The 14,071-nt window shown below is 43.9% G+C and overlaps 2 protein-coding genes across 2 annotated transcripts in view; both read right to left on the bottom strand.

Annotated features, from left to right (window-relative positions):
• The window catches only part of LOC119455036 (uncharacterized), a 129,795-nt gene that overhangs the window by 69,107 nt on the left and 46,617 nt on the right, over nucleotides 1–14,071 (bottom strand). The gene's annotated exons all lie outside the window — the stretch shown is intronic.
• Nucleotides 678–1,627, bottom strand: LOC119455038 (neuropeptide-like protein 31). The gene is made up of 2 exons (XM_037716558.2): nucleotides 1,538–1,627; nucleotides 678–947 (listed from the first exon to the last, which is right to left on the bottom strand). The coding sequence occupies exons 1-2, from the start codon at nucleotides 1,547–1,549 to the stop codon at nucleotides 693–695; spliced, it is 267 nt and encodes an 88-aa protein (XP_037572486.1). The 5' UTR covers nucleotides 1,550–1,627; the 3' UTR covers nucleotides 678–692.

Genomic DNA, 14,071 nt, shown 5'->3' with positions numbered 1-14,071 from the left:
CGCCCGATAGTACAGTTTAGAGGAAAGTATAGTGAGCTCACTTTTACCGTCATGGAGAAGGAGTGTCGGCAATCGTGCGCACAAAAAGATTGATGATTTCAGTACTATCTACACATACGCTCAGCCGCAGTTATTCGTAAGCGACAGTGAGTAATCTCAGCTCCATCGCGTACAATGGAGTTGTTCAAAGCAGTACTAGTGTCATGACACAGCGCATCAAGAAGCGAAAGTTCTAAAGCAGTACATGTACTGAGAAACACATGACGCGAGTATATTAACAGCGGCACTTCCGATGAACAATTAAATAAAAAAGTCCCGCTGTAACGGTGATTCAACTATCCATCCTCCCCCCCCCCCCTTCAGTAGTTTTTTAAACACGCTATAAGGCAATCTAAGTACTCTAATCAGGAATAATGTATTACACGGCAAGATTGCGTATACTAAAATGTTATTCAGACTCGGCATGTTTTCAGATGGCCGCCAAAAAGACGTCGCAGTCTTGTATAAAAACTATCTCTTTCAATAGCACTTTTTGCAGATATTCTTTATATGTTGGTATTTCCCCACTTGTGGTTGAGATAATGTTTCCGCAAAATTTTCTCACAGCATGAAAAATCCGCCTTAGGAAATATAAACATCAGACATGTGTTGCGCACGTGACGTGCCTTTATTCAAACTGACTCCAATAGTCCTCAACCATAGAAGCCTCCAAATTTACCGTAGCCTCCGTAGCCTCCATAGCCTCCATAACCACCATATCCGCCGTAGCCTCCATATCCACCATATCCGCGGCCGTACCCTCCGTAGCCACCATAACCACCATAGCCGCCATATCCTCCATAGCCGCCGTAGCCACCGTAGCCGCCAAGTCCGTATCCTCCATAGCCACCATACGCGTAGCCAGCCAGGGCAACGGCGATGAGAGTAGTGAAGACGAGGAACACAATCTGGAAGAAGGCAGCAATATAACTTAGGGTAAGATATGCAGCATGCCACGGCCGCCTGCTTTAGAAGGAAAGCACACAACGCATATCTCGCATATACATACATGTATTTTCGACATATCAGTTGTGTTCGTTACTCCTAATTTTAGCATAAAGATTTCAGCGTTAAAACTGTTACTCTGAAGAAACTAAATGAAGAGCAAAAACACGGCAACAAATATGGCAGTGATAAAAGCTACATATGTCAGTACCAACTGCACTGCACTTAACACCTCCGTATTCAGCGTAGGCAAGATGATTACGCTACGTTTCCCGTAACTAAGTAAGGCATATTTAGGAAGGAGCTAAAGTAAGTCATATTCATTACTATACTTAAGGAATGTTTAACGTTTAATAAGAGATCGTTTATTACTGTAGGATACTACTTTGACAATAACCGCTAGGTTTTTATACCGAAACTGGCTCCTTGCTAAGTGCACAGCTTCGTTCTGCAGTACCTATAGATCTCGTTCGATGTCAAATTTGGGCAAGACAATTTGGGAAGAACAACAGTGAAGCCCGGAATTCAAAACCCATAATGCATTTCCGCTTACCGTATACTTCATGGTGTGGCTCTCTTTGGCAGTGAAGTACCTGAGGTTGTCGTGGGTGGACACGGCTTAGAGGATGTGTGCTATGCCGACGACCACTGGAGGTATATATACACGTTGCCGCCTCTCTCGACTTCGGCTCGGAAACCAAACCGCCCCAAACCTGTCCCGGTATGAATGGCGGCCAGAGCGGGGGCGAACAAAAAGAAAGCCGCACATTCGAAAACATTATTTGAACCATGCACGTGGAAAGGGGAGGAGCGTTGTCGCAAGATTCGGTTCCGTTATTTTTGCGCTGAGTCATGCGGGTGCAAATTGCGCTATTTTTCCTCTTTGCACTCGACTTGCAGACAGGGCACGCAATGGCGAATATTTCCCCGACGTGGCACAGATATTCGCCCTGTATCCATTCCAGTGCAACCGAGTTGTTTGGCCGTCATAACTGCTGGCGCCATATTTGCGGCATTCTTTCCTAGTCATAGCACTGCCTCCTACACTTCTGGATAGTGGAGATTGCTGACAGGTTAGGCATTACCAGCGACCTTCACGCTCGTTTTCGTTAATCCTATCACTGTCAGCTCTCTATGACGAAAAGTGTGGAGCACACGATTTTGTCAATCTTGTAGAGTGGTTACGCAGCGCTAACAAGCTAATTCAACGGCAAACGACGTGCATTGAAGAACGTAAAACTGCGACAGGTGAATCTACTGAGCATGTTTTTGAAGCATCTAATCGTAATCTCACAGTTTTCAGTTTGAATGCTACACCATTCGAGGGGCCCGCGATCGTGTCAACTGCAAAATAAAGCAATTTGGGTTTTCCTTCTCATCACGTTGCCGTCTTCCAGGATAAAGTCGGAAATGAGGCCGGAGCACTAATAGCAACATTTATCTGACGTATAGAGTACCACACAGAAGTTTACCGCTCTAAGATGGGTTCTTGGCATACAAGGTCAGCTGTGTCATACAGCACGTGACACTCCTACAGGGTTCACTTACGTCTGTTATTGCCCTTACGTACCTTCCTTATTACCTGCTTTCTGAAGCATTGATGAAGCCGTTTTTTGTGTGTTAGCCAATCAATCGCAGACCACCTTCCCCATGTGCGCCTTCTATGTTCTTGAAATGCGTTATGTGAATTTCTAAAAAATTGGCACCTTTCTTGCAGATTTATTTTGTTGTTATTTTGAAATACTGTAAATCCCTCACTGGGAATATTACAGGGGTGCGGGTGAATACATCAATAAAATACACAGAAATATGATACTAACCACAGCATATACACACAATAGAAAAGAAAATAATCCTAGGGAGAACAATTAGAACAATTTTTTCCACAAACTATTATTTGGGACAAGCGGACTACAACATCATCAACGAGAGAATAAAAGACAGCCAGCAACACGCTGTATTCCGCTGGAAAATAGCTTCTTCCGCGAGTTCAGTAAACAATTCTAGCGTGGGCTCAACCACAATAAATTCATCCAAGTGATTCCAGTCTCAAACTGCTTGTGGGAAAAGGAGAAACGAAATGCGTTATTAGTACAATAAAATTCCTCTAAGGTTAATCGATGTTTAGGGCGCGTTTGTCTGGAAAAGTTGTATCGAATAAATGACCAGGGATTCAGCTTGAAACTATCGTGTAACAGCAAGTACAAGAATTTTGACCTGTGCACTTTGGCTCGGCTTCACAAAGTTGCGAGACCAGCGAGTTGAGAAGTTCAGCTGGGGAATCTGTACGCCTATAACGATTGAAAGTAAGCCACACAGCTTTCTTTTGTACTCTTTCAAGTGTAAGAATATTGTGTTTAGTGTACGGAAACCTCGCAGCACTACCATATTCCATTATTGGTCGGATGAGGCTGGTATAAGCGAGAAGTCGTGTTTCATACGTAAAGCCGGTAAGCGAACGTTTAAGAAAGAACACTTTATTCAGCGCCTTTTTAGATATTTGCTGTACATGCGCGTTCTATCTAAGGTCACAGCTTATCAAGAGACCCAGATATTTAAACTGTGAAACATTATGTAGTACGAGACCATTTATGCTATAAGAAAGGACAAGGTTCGATTTCTTCTTTGTTACGTTCATGTTAACCGCATTCTCCGCGTTTAGTACCATTTTCCAATCTGTGCCCCACTGAGCTATTATGTTCATAGAATGATTAGGTTTTATTTCGTCATCAGCAATTTTAACTGTGTAGCACAGTGCACAATCGTGTGCAAATGCTCGAATGTTTACGACAGTGTGATTAGTTATATCATTTACGTACAACAAGAATAGCAGTGAGGCCTGAACAGAGCCCTGCGGTACGCTGAATAACACGGGAATGGTGTCTGATAAATAGCTATTATACTGTACATACTGGTAACGGTCTGAGAGATAATCATCAATCCAGCGCGTGAGCGGGTCATTTCTTACTAGGCATTTTAATTCATAGATGAACTTAAGGTGGGAAACGCGATCAAAAGCCTTGGAGAAATCTATAAAAATTAAATCATTGCAGTTGGTTGTTACTGTCTTGAGCAAAGTGCTGTAGTATTTCTACTTACTGAGTGATAGTCGATAGGCTCCTACGAAAACCATCCTGATTAGGGTGTAGTATCTTGTTTGATTAGACATAATTTGTTAGATATTTTAGAGTGGTATGTTCGAGCATTTTACAAGATGGACATGTAAGTGAGCCGGGTCTGTGGTTAGCAGGGGAAGAAATGTCTCCTGACTTGTGCAAAGGAATGACTTTTGAAATTTTCCATTCAACTGGAAGGCGACCTACACGAACGGATTTTAAATATGTGAGTTGAAGGAACGTACTCACGGGTTCAGCGTATAGCTTTAAGAAGGCGTGTGGAATATCATCTGGACCAGCACTTTGCTTTTCGTCAATGTTAAGTAAAAGTGATAATACGCCTGCCTGCGACATGAAGTAGTGGGTGTAAGGATGTTCCTTCATTATTTTATCTGGGTTGGCAACCTTGCAAAATGGCATTATCAGCAGTGAAAATGAACTGACTGTAGCTGTTAAAAGATTGGCTCTCTGTTTCCCGCCCGAGATAAGTTAGGTGCTTGGTTATTATGTATTGTTCTTATGCATCGCCAGATTCTTGTGAGGATCCGTTTTAATAAAGCTGTGCGGAAAGTGACTGAGAAAGTGTTTTTTCGCCGCACTCATTTTACTTTACAGGGATTTGGACAACACTGAGATTTGCGACCGAATAGTACTGCGCGAGCGAGCTTTCCCAGCCCTTCTGAACCGCTTAATTTTGCGCTTGATATGGATTATTTCACGAGTGATCCATGGATTGTGCTTTCTCACAGTTTTGATAAGTTTCGGAACAAATGTGTCTATGCAGTGCCTAACAACATTTCAAAATACTGTCCATACCATATCTACCGATGAGTGTTCGCCCGAGTATACGTCCAAGAAGTTAGGAAATTCATGAGCAAGATACATCATGATAGCAGCGTCGTCCGCTTTCTTAAAAGCAAGTACCGGTTTCGTTGTGCCTTTTGTATGAACTGGACTTGGATATTGTAAGGAACACGAAATAATCTTGTTATCAGATGAGCCTTGCGATGTGTCTACATTAAAGGGACGTTTTGAAAAATGATCATTGATAAAAACAAGATCTAGAACTGAAGTCGAAGAGCCTTGGTTACGCGCTGGAACTGTAACGACTTGAGCAAGATTAAATGTGAACATCATGTCTGTGATCACGTTGCCAGTCCCCGTCGCCGGATTGAGCGAGTCCTAGTTTAAATGAGGCAAATTGAAGTCGCCTGCTATAATAGATTTTTGCCGCTAAGTATGTGTGTGTGCATATATAATACAGTGCTTCTGAAATGATATTTCAGCAACCGGTGGTCTGTACACTGGCACTAACAGGTAATTTCATTCTTCATGTGTAACTTACACCTACTGCTTCAATATCTAGAGCTATGGACATAACTGTGTGTTCCGTGATGAAATTGTAGCGCTACCTCTCCACCTCTTGATTTCCTGTCCTTGCGCGCAATCGCATACCCTGGCGGCACAACCTCGTGGTCTGAAATGCCAGATTGCAGCCTCGTTTCAGTGAGTGCTACAATGTATGGTTGATAAGCCAGGAGAACAGCTTCAAGTTTCTGCTTTTATTGACTGTATTGCGACAGTTCACAATCAAAGTTGTCACCGTTGACGGTTTCGAGTATTGCGCGTTCTTGTGCATTTTTGTTAGACGTTTTTTTTTTCAGACTCCACTATGACATTTCTTTCATTGTCCCAGATAAAAACTCGGCCATTTATCCGACCTTTATCGTAAGTTAATGTAACCTTCTCTTGGCGGTCACGGTTTTCTTTGTTTTCCATAGCTTCCTCCTGACGTCACGCATAGGTTGGGAAAAACCTTCGCTTATCGAATAGCTTGAGCCCTTCAATTTTGAACGTCGTTTGAAAATGATCATTTTGTCATGGTGGTCCAGTAGCTTTAAGATTACTGGTCTCACTTTGTGTTCATGACCCGGCTTTCGAGCACCCAGCCGATGGATTCTTTCGATTATCGTGGCAGTAAATTCCATTACATCCTCAAACATACCTTTTGGAACTGTATGGTGCAAAGATTCAGCTGCTTCGTTGTGTTGCTCCTTGAGACCATATATGATAAGATTACATCGCCGGCTTCTTTTTTCTAGCTCGTCCACATTCTTCGCCATAGCCCTAAGACCGCTTTCTAGGTCTGCTATCTTTTTAGTGCTGTTTTCAAGCCCGCCAATTTTCTCAAGCTTTTCATCTATTGCATTTAGCTTATCGTTGATTTCAGTTTTCCCCTTCTTAATTTCCTGAATGTCTTCAGCTATCGGTCTTAGTTGCTCCGACACCGTATGGCCCGGATTCAGTTGGACGTCGCCACCGAGAAGCAGTTCGGACCTCAGAGAAACTGTGACATCATAAAAGATTTCATACAACACCACAAGGGACCGTGGGCACGGCAGCAAGTATAATCAAACATTGTCGCTACGCTATGACTTGACGTTGCATTTTCTCACATGCGCGAAAAATAACAGTGCGTTTGAGTACTGCGGCGTGGCGTTGCTGCCATGCCCACTGCCAGATGGTCCGCGTGAAGCCTCTTTTCTAGCGGTAATCTTTTATGCCGATAAGCCTTTTATGCCGATAAGATTCCAGGAAATACAGGGTAGCGCCGCAAGGGCCGCCATCACACGACCGGTGAAGAAGCTCATCTTGAGTTGGTAGACTTTCCATCGTTGTGTTGGGCGCTAGAAACTGTAGCTGTAGCGCATCACATTCCATCGCTGTTGATGATAAGCGCAGCAAGCCAAGCACGATCTGCGTGAAAAATATCAGCGGGTTTGAGTACTGCATTTTGAGGTTACTGCCATGGATGTCCACTCGATGACTAAAGCTCGATGAGTAAAGTTACTCAACAGAAATACATTAAAGCTGATTAGAAGATTGTGCTAGAACTTAACATTGTTGGTTGTGCGAAGACAGACGGAAGACAAAAACTGTCCGAGTGAAATTATGTTTCAATTTATTGAAAATTTACATTAAATATCTCTAATGTGTATTTGCAGGCTACATAAAATATGAAATCTACATCATCATCATCAGAAGCAGCCTATTTTTATGTCTACTGCAGGATGAAACCCTCTGAGTCCGATCTTTAAAAACCCCTGTCTTACGCTAGCTGATTCCCCCAACTTGCGCCTGCAGATTTCTTAATTTCATCACCCCACCTAGATTTTAGCCGTAAACAAAACAGCAACATATGGCAATAGCCAACTTCCCTGAACACGGCAGCATTCACCGTAGGCCTCATGTATCAAGATAATGTCATTAGTCAGCCTTACTCGACTTCCTGCACGATGCGCGGTTACATTTGTATTTGAAAGCTTTTTGGCTTTTATTGCAGCTCACTTAAAAATGAAGAAAATGCACATTCCATTTAATGACCTTGAACCAATTAACGCTCGGGAGATAAGGATATTTTGGTAATTGCAAACAATATATTACGAAGGTGGATATAAGAAAACAGAAAAGTCCCAATAAAGAGCGTCTTACTTTCACAGCGTTGTTTTAGTAAGTATAAGACGAAATACCTTCACCATTTAATGAATGAAGTAAAAAAGATGCAGTGAAATTGAGTGCAGCTGTGAATCAAAAGCTCAATATTACTGCCACAGTCGTTATACGCGTTTCTTTCTCTCAGAAGTCGAATTTCGCATAACCATTGCCCAGTTGTTGCGACAGTCGAAGTCCGAGCGGCCACGAAGGTGCCATTGGTTGGTGCCGTGCCAGGTGCCAAGAGGAGGAGATATCCAGGGAGATTAGAAAACTGGTTTATATACAAATGTACATGTGGTAATTTACAAGAAGGGCTTCATGATATTGGAGCTGTCCACGTGCTAACATCTTTGCATGTAGTAGCGTTTACATCTCCGAGCGTTCTACATGGTCGAGCCTCTCTACATGTTGAAGCATTCTCACAAAACTCAAGTCCCGCTGTTTTATCCCTTCCGTTTACCTCTTTCACACGACGAGGGAATGCATTTTATTTCTTCTTAGCCAATGACAATGTTCGACGAGTTCGTAAACTCTCGCCCATGAGCGTCGCCCCGTACCACCGGGCGACGCCTCCAATCTTGCATGATCGCCCCCAAACACAGGAAGCGGTTGACACCTTGGGAACCGAACGTTGATCTCGCCCCCACGGGATTGCCAGACACTGGCCCTTTTCAAGATTCGCCTCTCCATAGCGGTCAGTTCGCGGAAGCCACCATTTCCAGGGAGGGTGGTGGCTGTCTCGAAAGGGCTCCAGGATGGCGCATCGCAGTCGGTGCCGGGCCTCGTCGTAGTTCGGGCGGCGCTGGTAATTCACGGAACCGCACCAAAGGGCGACGTTGCCGTTTAGCGACGCATGAGGCAGCCTGGAGACTAACTGCTGATCCCTCAGTCCCAGGTGACACTCCTCAGCCGCGAGGACCGACAAGCGTTAAGACCACTTGATAGCTTCCCGTCTGCCGATGAGGCCTCCTTTGTCCCGAAGGACCACCAGACACAACACCGTGTTGATATTGGGTCTTAAAATGCCATATCTGAATAAAAGTATGCGTAGAAGAGGTGGCGTCATGAATGATGCCGGCCGCTCCTATTCGCTTAGCCAAACGATGCATATCAGTGTAAGCTAGCTAAAACCAACCGGTATGAGACTGGAGTTTGTTTTGAATAAAGTGACCCGCCGTGGTTGCTTAGTGGCTATGATGTCGGGCACGAGGTCGCGGGATTAAATCCCGGCAACGGCGGCCGCATTTCAATGGGGGCGAAATGCGAAAACACCCCTGCGCTTAGGTTTAGGTGCACATTAAAGAACCACAGCTGGTCCAAATCACTGCGAAGTCCCCCACTACGGCGTGCTTCATGATCACTTCGTGGTTTGGCACGTAAAATAACATATTTAAAAAATTAAGTTCTTTTCTTTCTTTTACAAACAAGCGAACAAACAGACACGTCAAAACTATACAATACGTAGAATGTGAACAAGTTAGAATTTGCCAATTTTAGTATTGTTGCATTCTGCGGGAAGAAAGAGAGACACGGTATTTGTACAAATTCAGTCACCGGAGCCGGTAATAGTGTCCATACCTTTTTGGGAAGGTATCGTACAAGGCTTGCTGTCTACTGTGATATGTTTCCTGCAACATACGCCGGAAGGCATGCATTCGAATGGCCGACTTGAGCGGAGATAGCAGCTCACATAAGCTTGGTGTACTTTTTCTAAAGGAATACTTTTTCTCGCTATCGCACCAGTTATCGCCTCTTTCGGCTTGTATTGCAACCTCATTTCCAAAACAAACCGTTGGAAGCCCGTCTCAAGGTCCCACTTCGACTTGACGCTAGAAGATAAATCATACCGCTATTCCAATGTTTGTTCTCTCTTTCTTTTTTTAGTGTGTTAGGCGACCTGCAGTAAGTCAGTCGTAAGTTCTACCCCAGGTTGATGGAAGATTGCGACTGTATCATTTCCCTGTCCCCTCATTGGCGTCGCATTGAAAAAAAAACTATCCTCGCCGCGAGCTTCTTTGACTTTGTTTCGGAAGTAGGTCGATTGTCACGGTTGACTCAATCACGAGCACTGAGATTTGGCAACACTTTACGCTGTGAAACTATAGCATAAACGTGAAAAGAAAATACATGGCCTACGAGAACGAACCTTCGGCTGAGAAACACGAACGCATGTACTTACGTTCATATTACTCGTGAAAGGAGAGGTATTGCTGAGTTGTTTGGCGCCCAGTGACGAGCTTAACCGGGGTTGTGATGAGCGGCTGCGAACCACTCGCCACTATATGATCTCGCGAGTCTTTGCTTCCAGGTCTCTATGAGAAATAAGTCTCAAAGTAAAAAAAAATGTTAAGAGGAGGTAAACAATTATATCAAGCTGTAAATTGCACTAATGAAACACAATTTACTGCGTGATTATTGACGGCCACCTGCAATTTAGTCTGCACTGGTGTTGTTTAGTTAAGAAGGGCTTCCACTCACTATCCAGATGTCATAGTTTTTGATAAATACCTAGGAGCCTTTACTGTACGTTTTTAAACTGTGCTGCGAATTACTGTCGCGTCAATTTTTGTGGCGCATATAACACTGTTCTATAACAGTTGCATATTCAAAAAAAAGAAAGGCCTATATAAAACATTAATGTTACTGAACGTTTACCGTTTTAAAACAAACAACATCGATTCTTTTTTGCAGCAATTTTTTCATGGTTTACTTATGTTAAGGGTCATCTCTGTTCTGTCCTCATCGCGCATAACAGAATTGGTGACTGAAAAAAAAAGAGGTATACGAACAGTCTTCTGAGAACGCGCGGTCGTCGAGCCTCTTACGGTTGAAGACTCGCACTCAATGCCTACAATAACTAAAGGTCGGCTGTCGTTCTATACTGTGACAATTCGTGGGCACAACTGGTTAGATGAGCAGTAGGTTCAAAGAACGCAGTGGATATAGATGTTGGGGGGGGGGGGGGGGTGGACTGTAGTTTTATTCAAAGTGTGGTCATACATCTATAAATACGGGAAAACGTTCGTGATTTTCAATCATTCGACAGCTCAGGAGAACACAACGACTGCTTAGAGAACATCTTGGGATTTAGAAATGGAACCAAGGCTTTTTGTGGCCCTAAAGTTAAAACTCCATGAACACAGCAAACAATTTTGGCTATCATTCCTGTTTAAACGTTCATATCTTACAATATCAGTTGGCTGATATTTCTATTGCGAGATTATCAGCAGTAATAACGTAAAAAATAAGGAAAGTTTACGGACCAAGGGATCTGACAAAAAGCTGAATACCTCCGCAGCCTCAAAACGCAGCCTGGTATTCCCATTGCCAGCCTCTACTGGTATATGCGAACAACATTGTGATGCACGGTTTCACTGGCTATTTTAAAAGGCTGCTCGGATATTTAGCGTTTTCTCAGACCCCATGGCCCGTAAACTTTTTTGGTTGATAGAACATATGTTTCTTATTCACGACATGCTCTACTAATAATACAATGCGCTAGACAGCACATTTTCTTTTTCTAACTTTTTTGCGGCAAATTGACCCAGCTCCCTCTGCTTCCCCACTTACAGCGTGCGAATACACGCAGTGTCTCCTTAGTGCAAACATGGTCGTTTCAGTTTGTAAGCAAATGCTTCCGCATTCTGCTTGCACGTAATTACACATCCTGTTTCAGCAGAAACTCCATTGAGCGTAAGCGAACGCGCTGGTTCCGTATGTATTAGGACAGCGTCACAACTAACCAGTGAGAAAAATGACACAAGACTTGTGCGACTTTGTAAAATCAGAATCCAAATTCCAGCGACGCGGTTTCTTTCGAGCAGTTCTAAGAACTTCAGTTGCGTACAGTCATATCTTGATTGTATGTTGACAAGAAAACTAAGCGAGAATAAATTACGAAAGAACACAGGAAAACAGAGGCTAAGCGCTGTTTGTACAAACCCAAATACTGAGAATGTCGCCTGCGCATAACGCATAATACGGCCAATCTAAACGTTGTGTAATCGATCAGCACACTGGGAAACATTGCGTAAAATGGTCATATATGGCTTTGGAGATCATAGGAAAGGGATGTTTTACTGAAAGTCTATTTGATCAATGTGCATTTAAGTTCGCACTCAAATATACCATTGAGTTCCACCCAGGCTCACAGGCTAACCAAATTTCTCTTCAATGGCATTCTAGGGCAGCGCGCAAAATTTTGCGCCTCTCGAAATACTGTTTTATAACGCTCCGTAACTCACACATGGAAATTATTTCAAATGCTGCAATTAAGCCATGTGCTTTGAACCTTCCATACCAGTAACCCATAACGTGTCTTTTAATTGGCTCTGCAAAATATTCATTTGGTATAACGAAAAGCTGCCTCGGGACACTGCGCAACAACGTATAATTGTCATATAACGCATTCTAGCACTTCAGACAATTTGCATAGCCTGTATTTGATACAGATGCATTTAAATTCGCTTACAAATTAGCAATAAAGCTTTGCCAATGTTAAATAAATATCATTAAGGTGGTATGTGCAGTTACACCATGGCAACGGGCTAAATTTTGCGCCACTCGTAAAACACACGCATAAGGCTCCGGCGCACATACGTACGCAATTTATTGCAAAAGGTGCAAACGAAACCGCACACTTCGTACTTTGCGTACTGAAAACTTATAATGTTCCCCTTATTTTCGCCAGATATCATCTTTCCGTAACGTAAAGTTTTCTAGGAGCACTGGGAAACATAGCGCGAAAGGGTCATATAACGCAGTGACGCAGATATTAAACGAATGTTTGAGAAAAGCTGTATTTAATCAACGCGTATTGATGTTCGCACACATATTTGGAATTGCGGTCCTCTCCGGCACGGTAAATTTGATGACGGTGAGTTTTGTAGATATGGCAGGGCAGCGGTCTAAATTTTGCGCCGGTCGTATTACATGGTCAGACCACTCGGGCGTACTTACATATGCAAGAAGAATTATTTGCTGGGTCATTTGGTTTTGCAATGCTGATGAGAAAATTAGCGCAACAAAAAGGCAACGTCCACAAGAAAGTAAGACAAAGAGAAGCCTACTCACAACTGCGAGTAGTGCTTACAGTTGCGAGTAGTGCTTGTCTTTGTCTTCTCTTCCTATGTGCGTTGTCTTTTTGTTGCCCAAATTTTTCTGATCAGGGGTGCTATGCAGGATGCGCCGAGTTTGGCGAAAGGCGGGACCGTCACGAGCTCTGGCGACGCCCCAAGATGAAAGAACTAATGGTAAGAAGACAAAGTTTGTCCGCCAGCACGCCTCCAGTTTCATTGGTTTATCTAGATTCGATATGGGTGGCTATCATCCCTTCGGTGTTGCCATATGGGCGGTCGACAAACTGGGGCTCACATGATGATACGGTCGGTGCATGGTCGTGCCTTCTTTCACTTGTTTGTCGTTCCACCGAGTGCATTACAGGCAGAAGAAAGTTATGAAATAAATTCATTCAGTACAATATTATTAGTCACATTAACGTGGGTTATAAGCATTTTAAAGATTACAAGGTGTACACTGAATGTGTATTAGACTAATTCGTAGTTTAATACGTTTCGTGTTGTAACACGAGGGGACGCTTGCCCTCTTTTTTTTCCCCTCTGGATTGGATTGGCGCGGCTCGCTACGTGCTTGCGCTAGCATTTCCGAGCCCAGATTGCTGTGCGCTTGGTTTTCGCACTGGGGTTTGAACAGATCGCTCGTTGCTCCTTCTCTTTCCTCTGGATTGAATTGGTGCGGCTCGCTACATGCTTGCGCTCCCATTTCCGAGCACAGATTGGTGTGCGCCTGATTTTTACATTGGGCTTTCAACAGATCGCTCGTTGCTCGCGCTAAAGTAAGGCTGTGAGACGAAGTGAGCATCGGCTAGCGCAGAAGTGGTATGCCGCGCGCTTACCGTGTAAGCACTCAGGAATGCCGGAAAACACTCATAGAAGAGTGAGAAAGTATACTGGATAGCCCGAGAGATCCGTGGCTTCTAACAAACGCAAGAAAGGGTCTTTGCAGCGCACGTGGCCGTTGACTGCTACCACATCCATCCCTGGTGGGACTCCAGCATCAGTGCAGTTACCCTGTACCCACTGCTGACGAGGTGGCGCTTCACTTTTTGACAATAACTTTATATTTTTTGCGTGTGAACGCCCGTGTTGGTTTCCACAAAGTGCACGCTATGGTTGACTGTCTCCCAATGCGGATTCAGGCATATCCCCGTAACATCCACTAAATTTGGGATACAGTTGTATGCGGCCAATTCGTCACTATGAATAATGGTCCCTGGTTGAACATAGGGTGCAATAATGGCGCTTAGCGCTACCGCCTTTCGTCGTTCGACCTTGAAAAGTATAGCAGCACCCCTCAGGTCGCGCAGACCATGCCGAAGACCCAGGGGCCGCCATCTTTAACACCACCGTAATTTTGTTGGCTCGGCGGAACGTTGTCGCCCGTCATTAGACGGCCTC

Source organism: Dermacentor silvarum, chromosome 6 (assembly GCF_013339745.2).
Source record: "Dermacentor silvarum isolate Dsil-2018 chromosome 6, BIME_Dsil_1.4, whole genome shotgun sequence".
Taxonomy (NCBI): domain Eukaryota; kingdom Metazoa; phylum Arthropoda; class Arachnida; order Ixodida; family Ixodidae; genus Dermacentor; species Dermacentor silvarum.
This window is presented reverse-complemented; position numbering and strand designations above follow the sequence as displayed.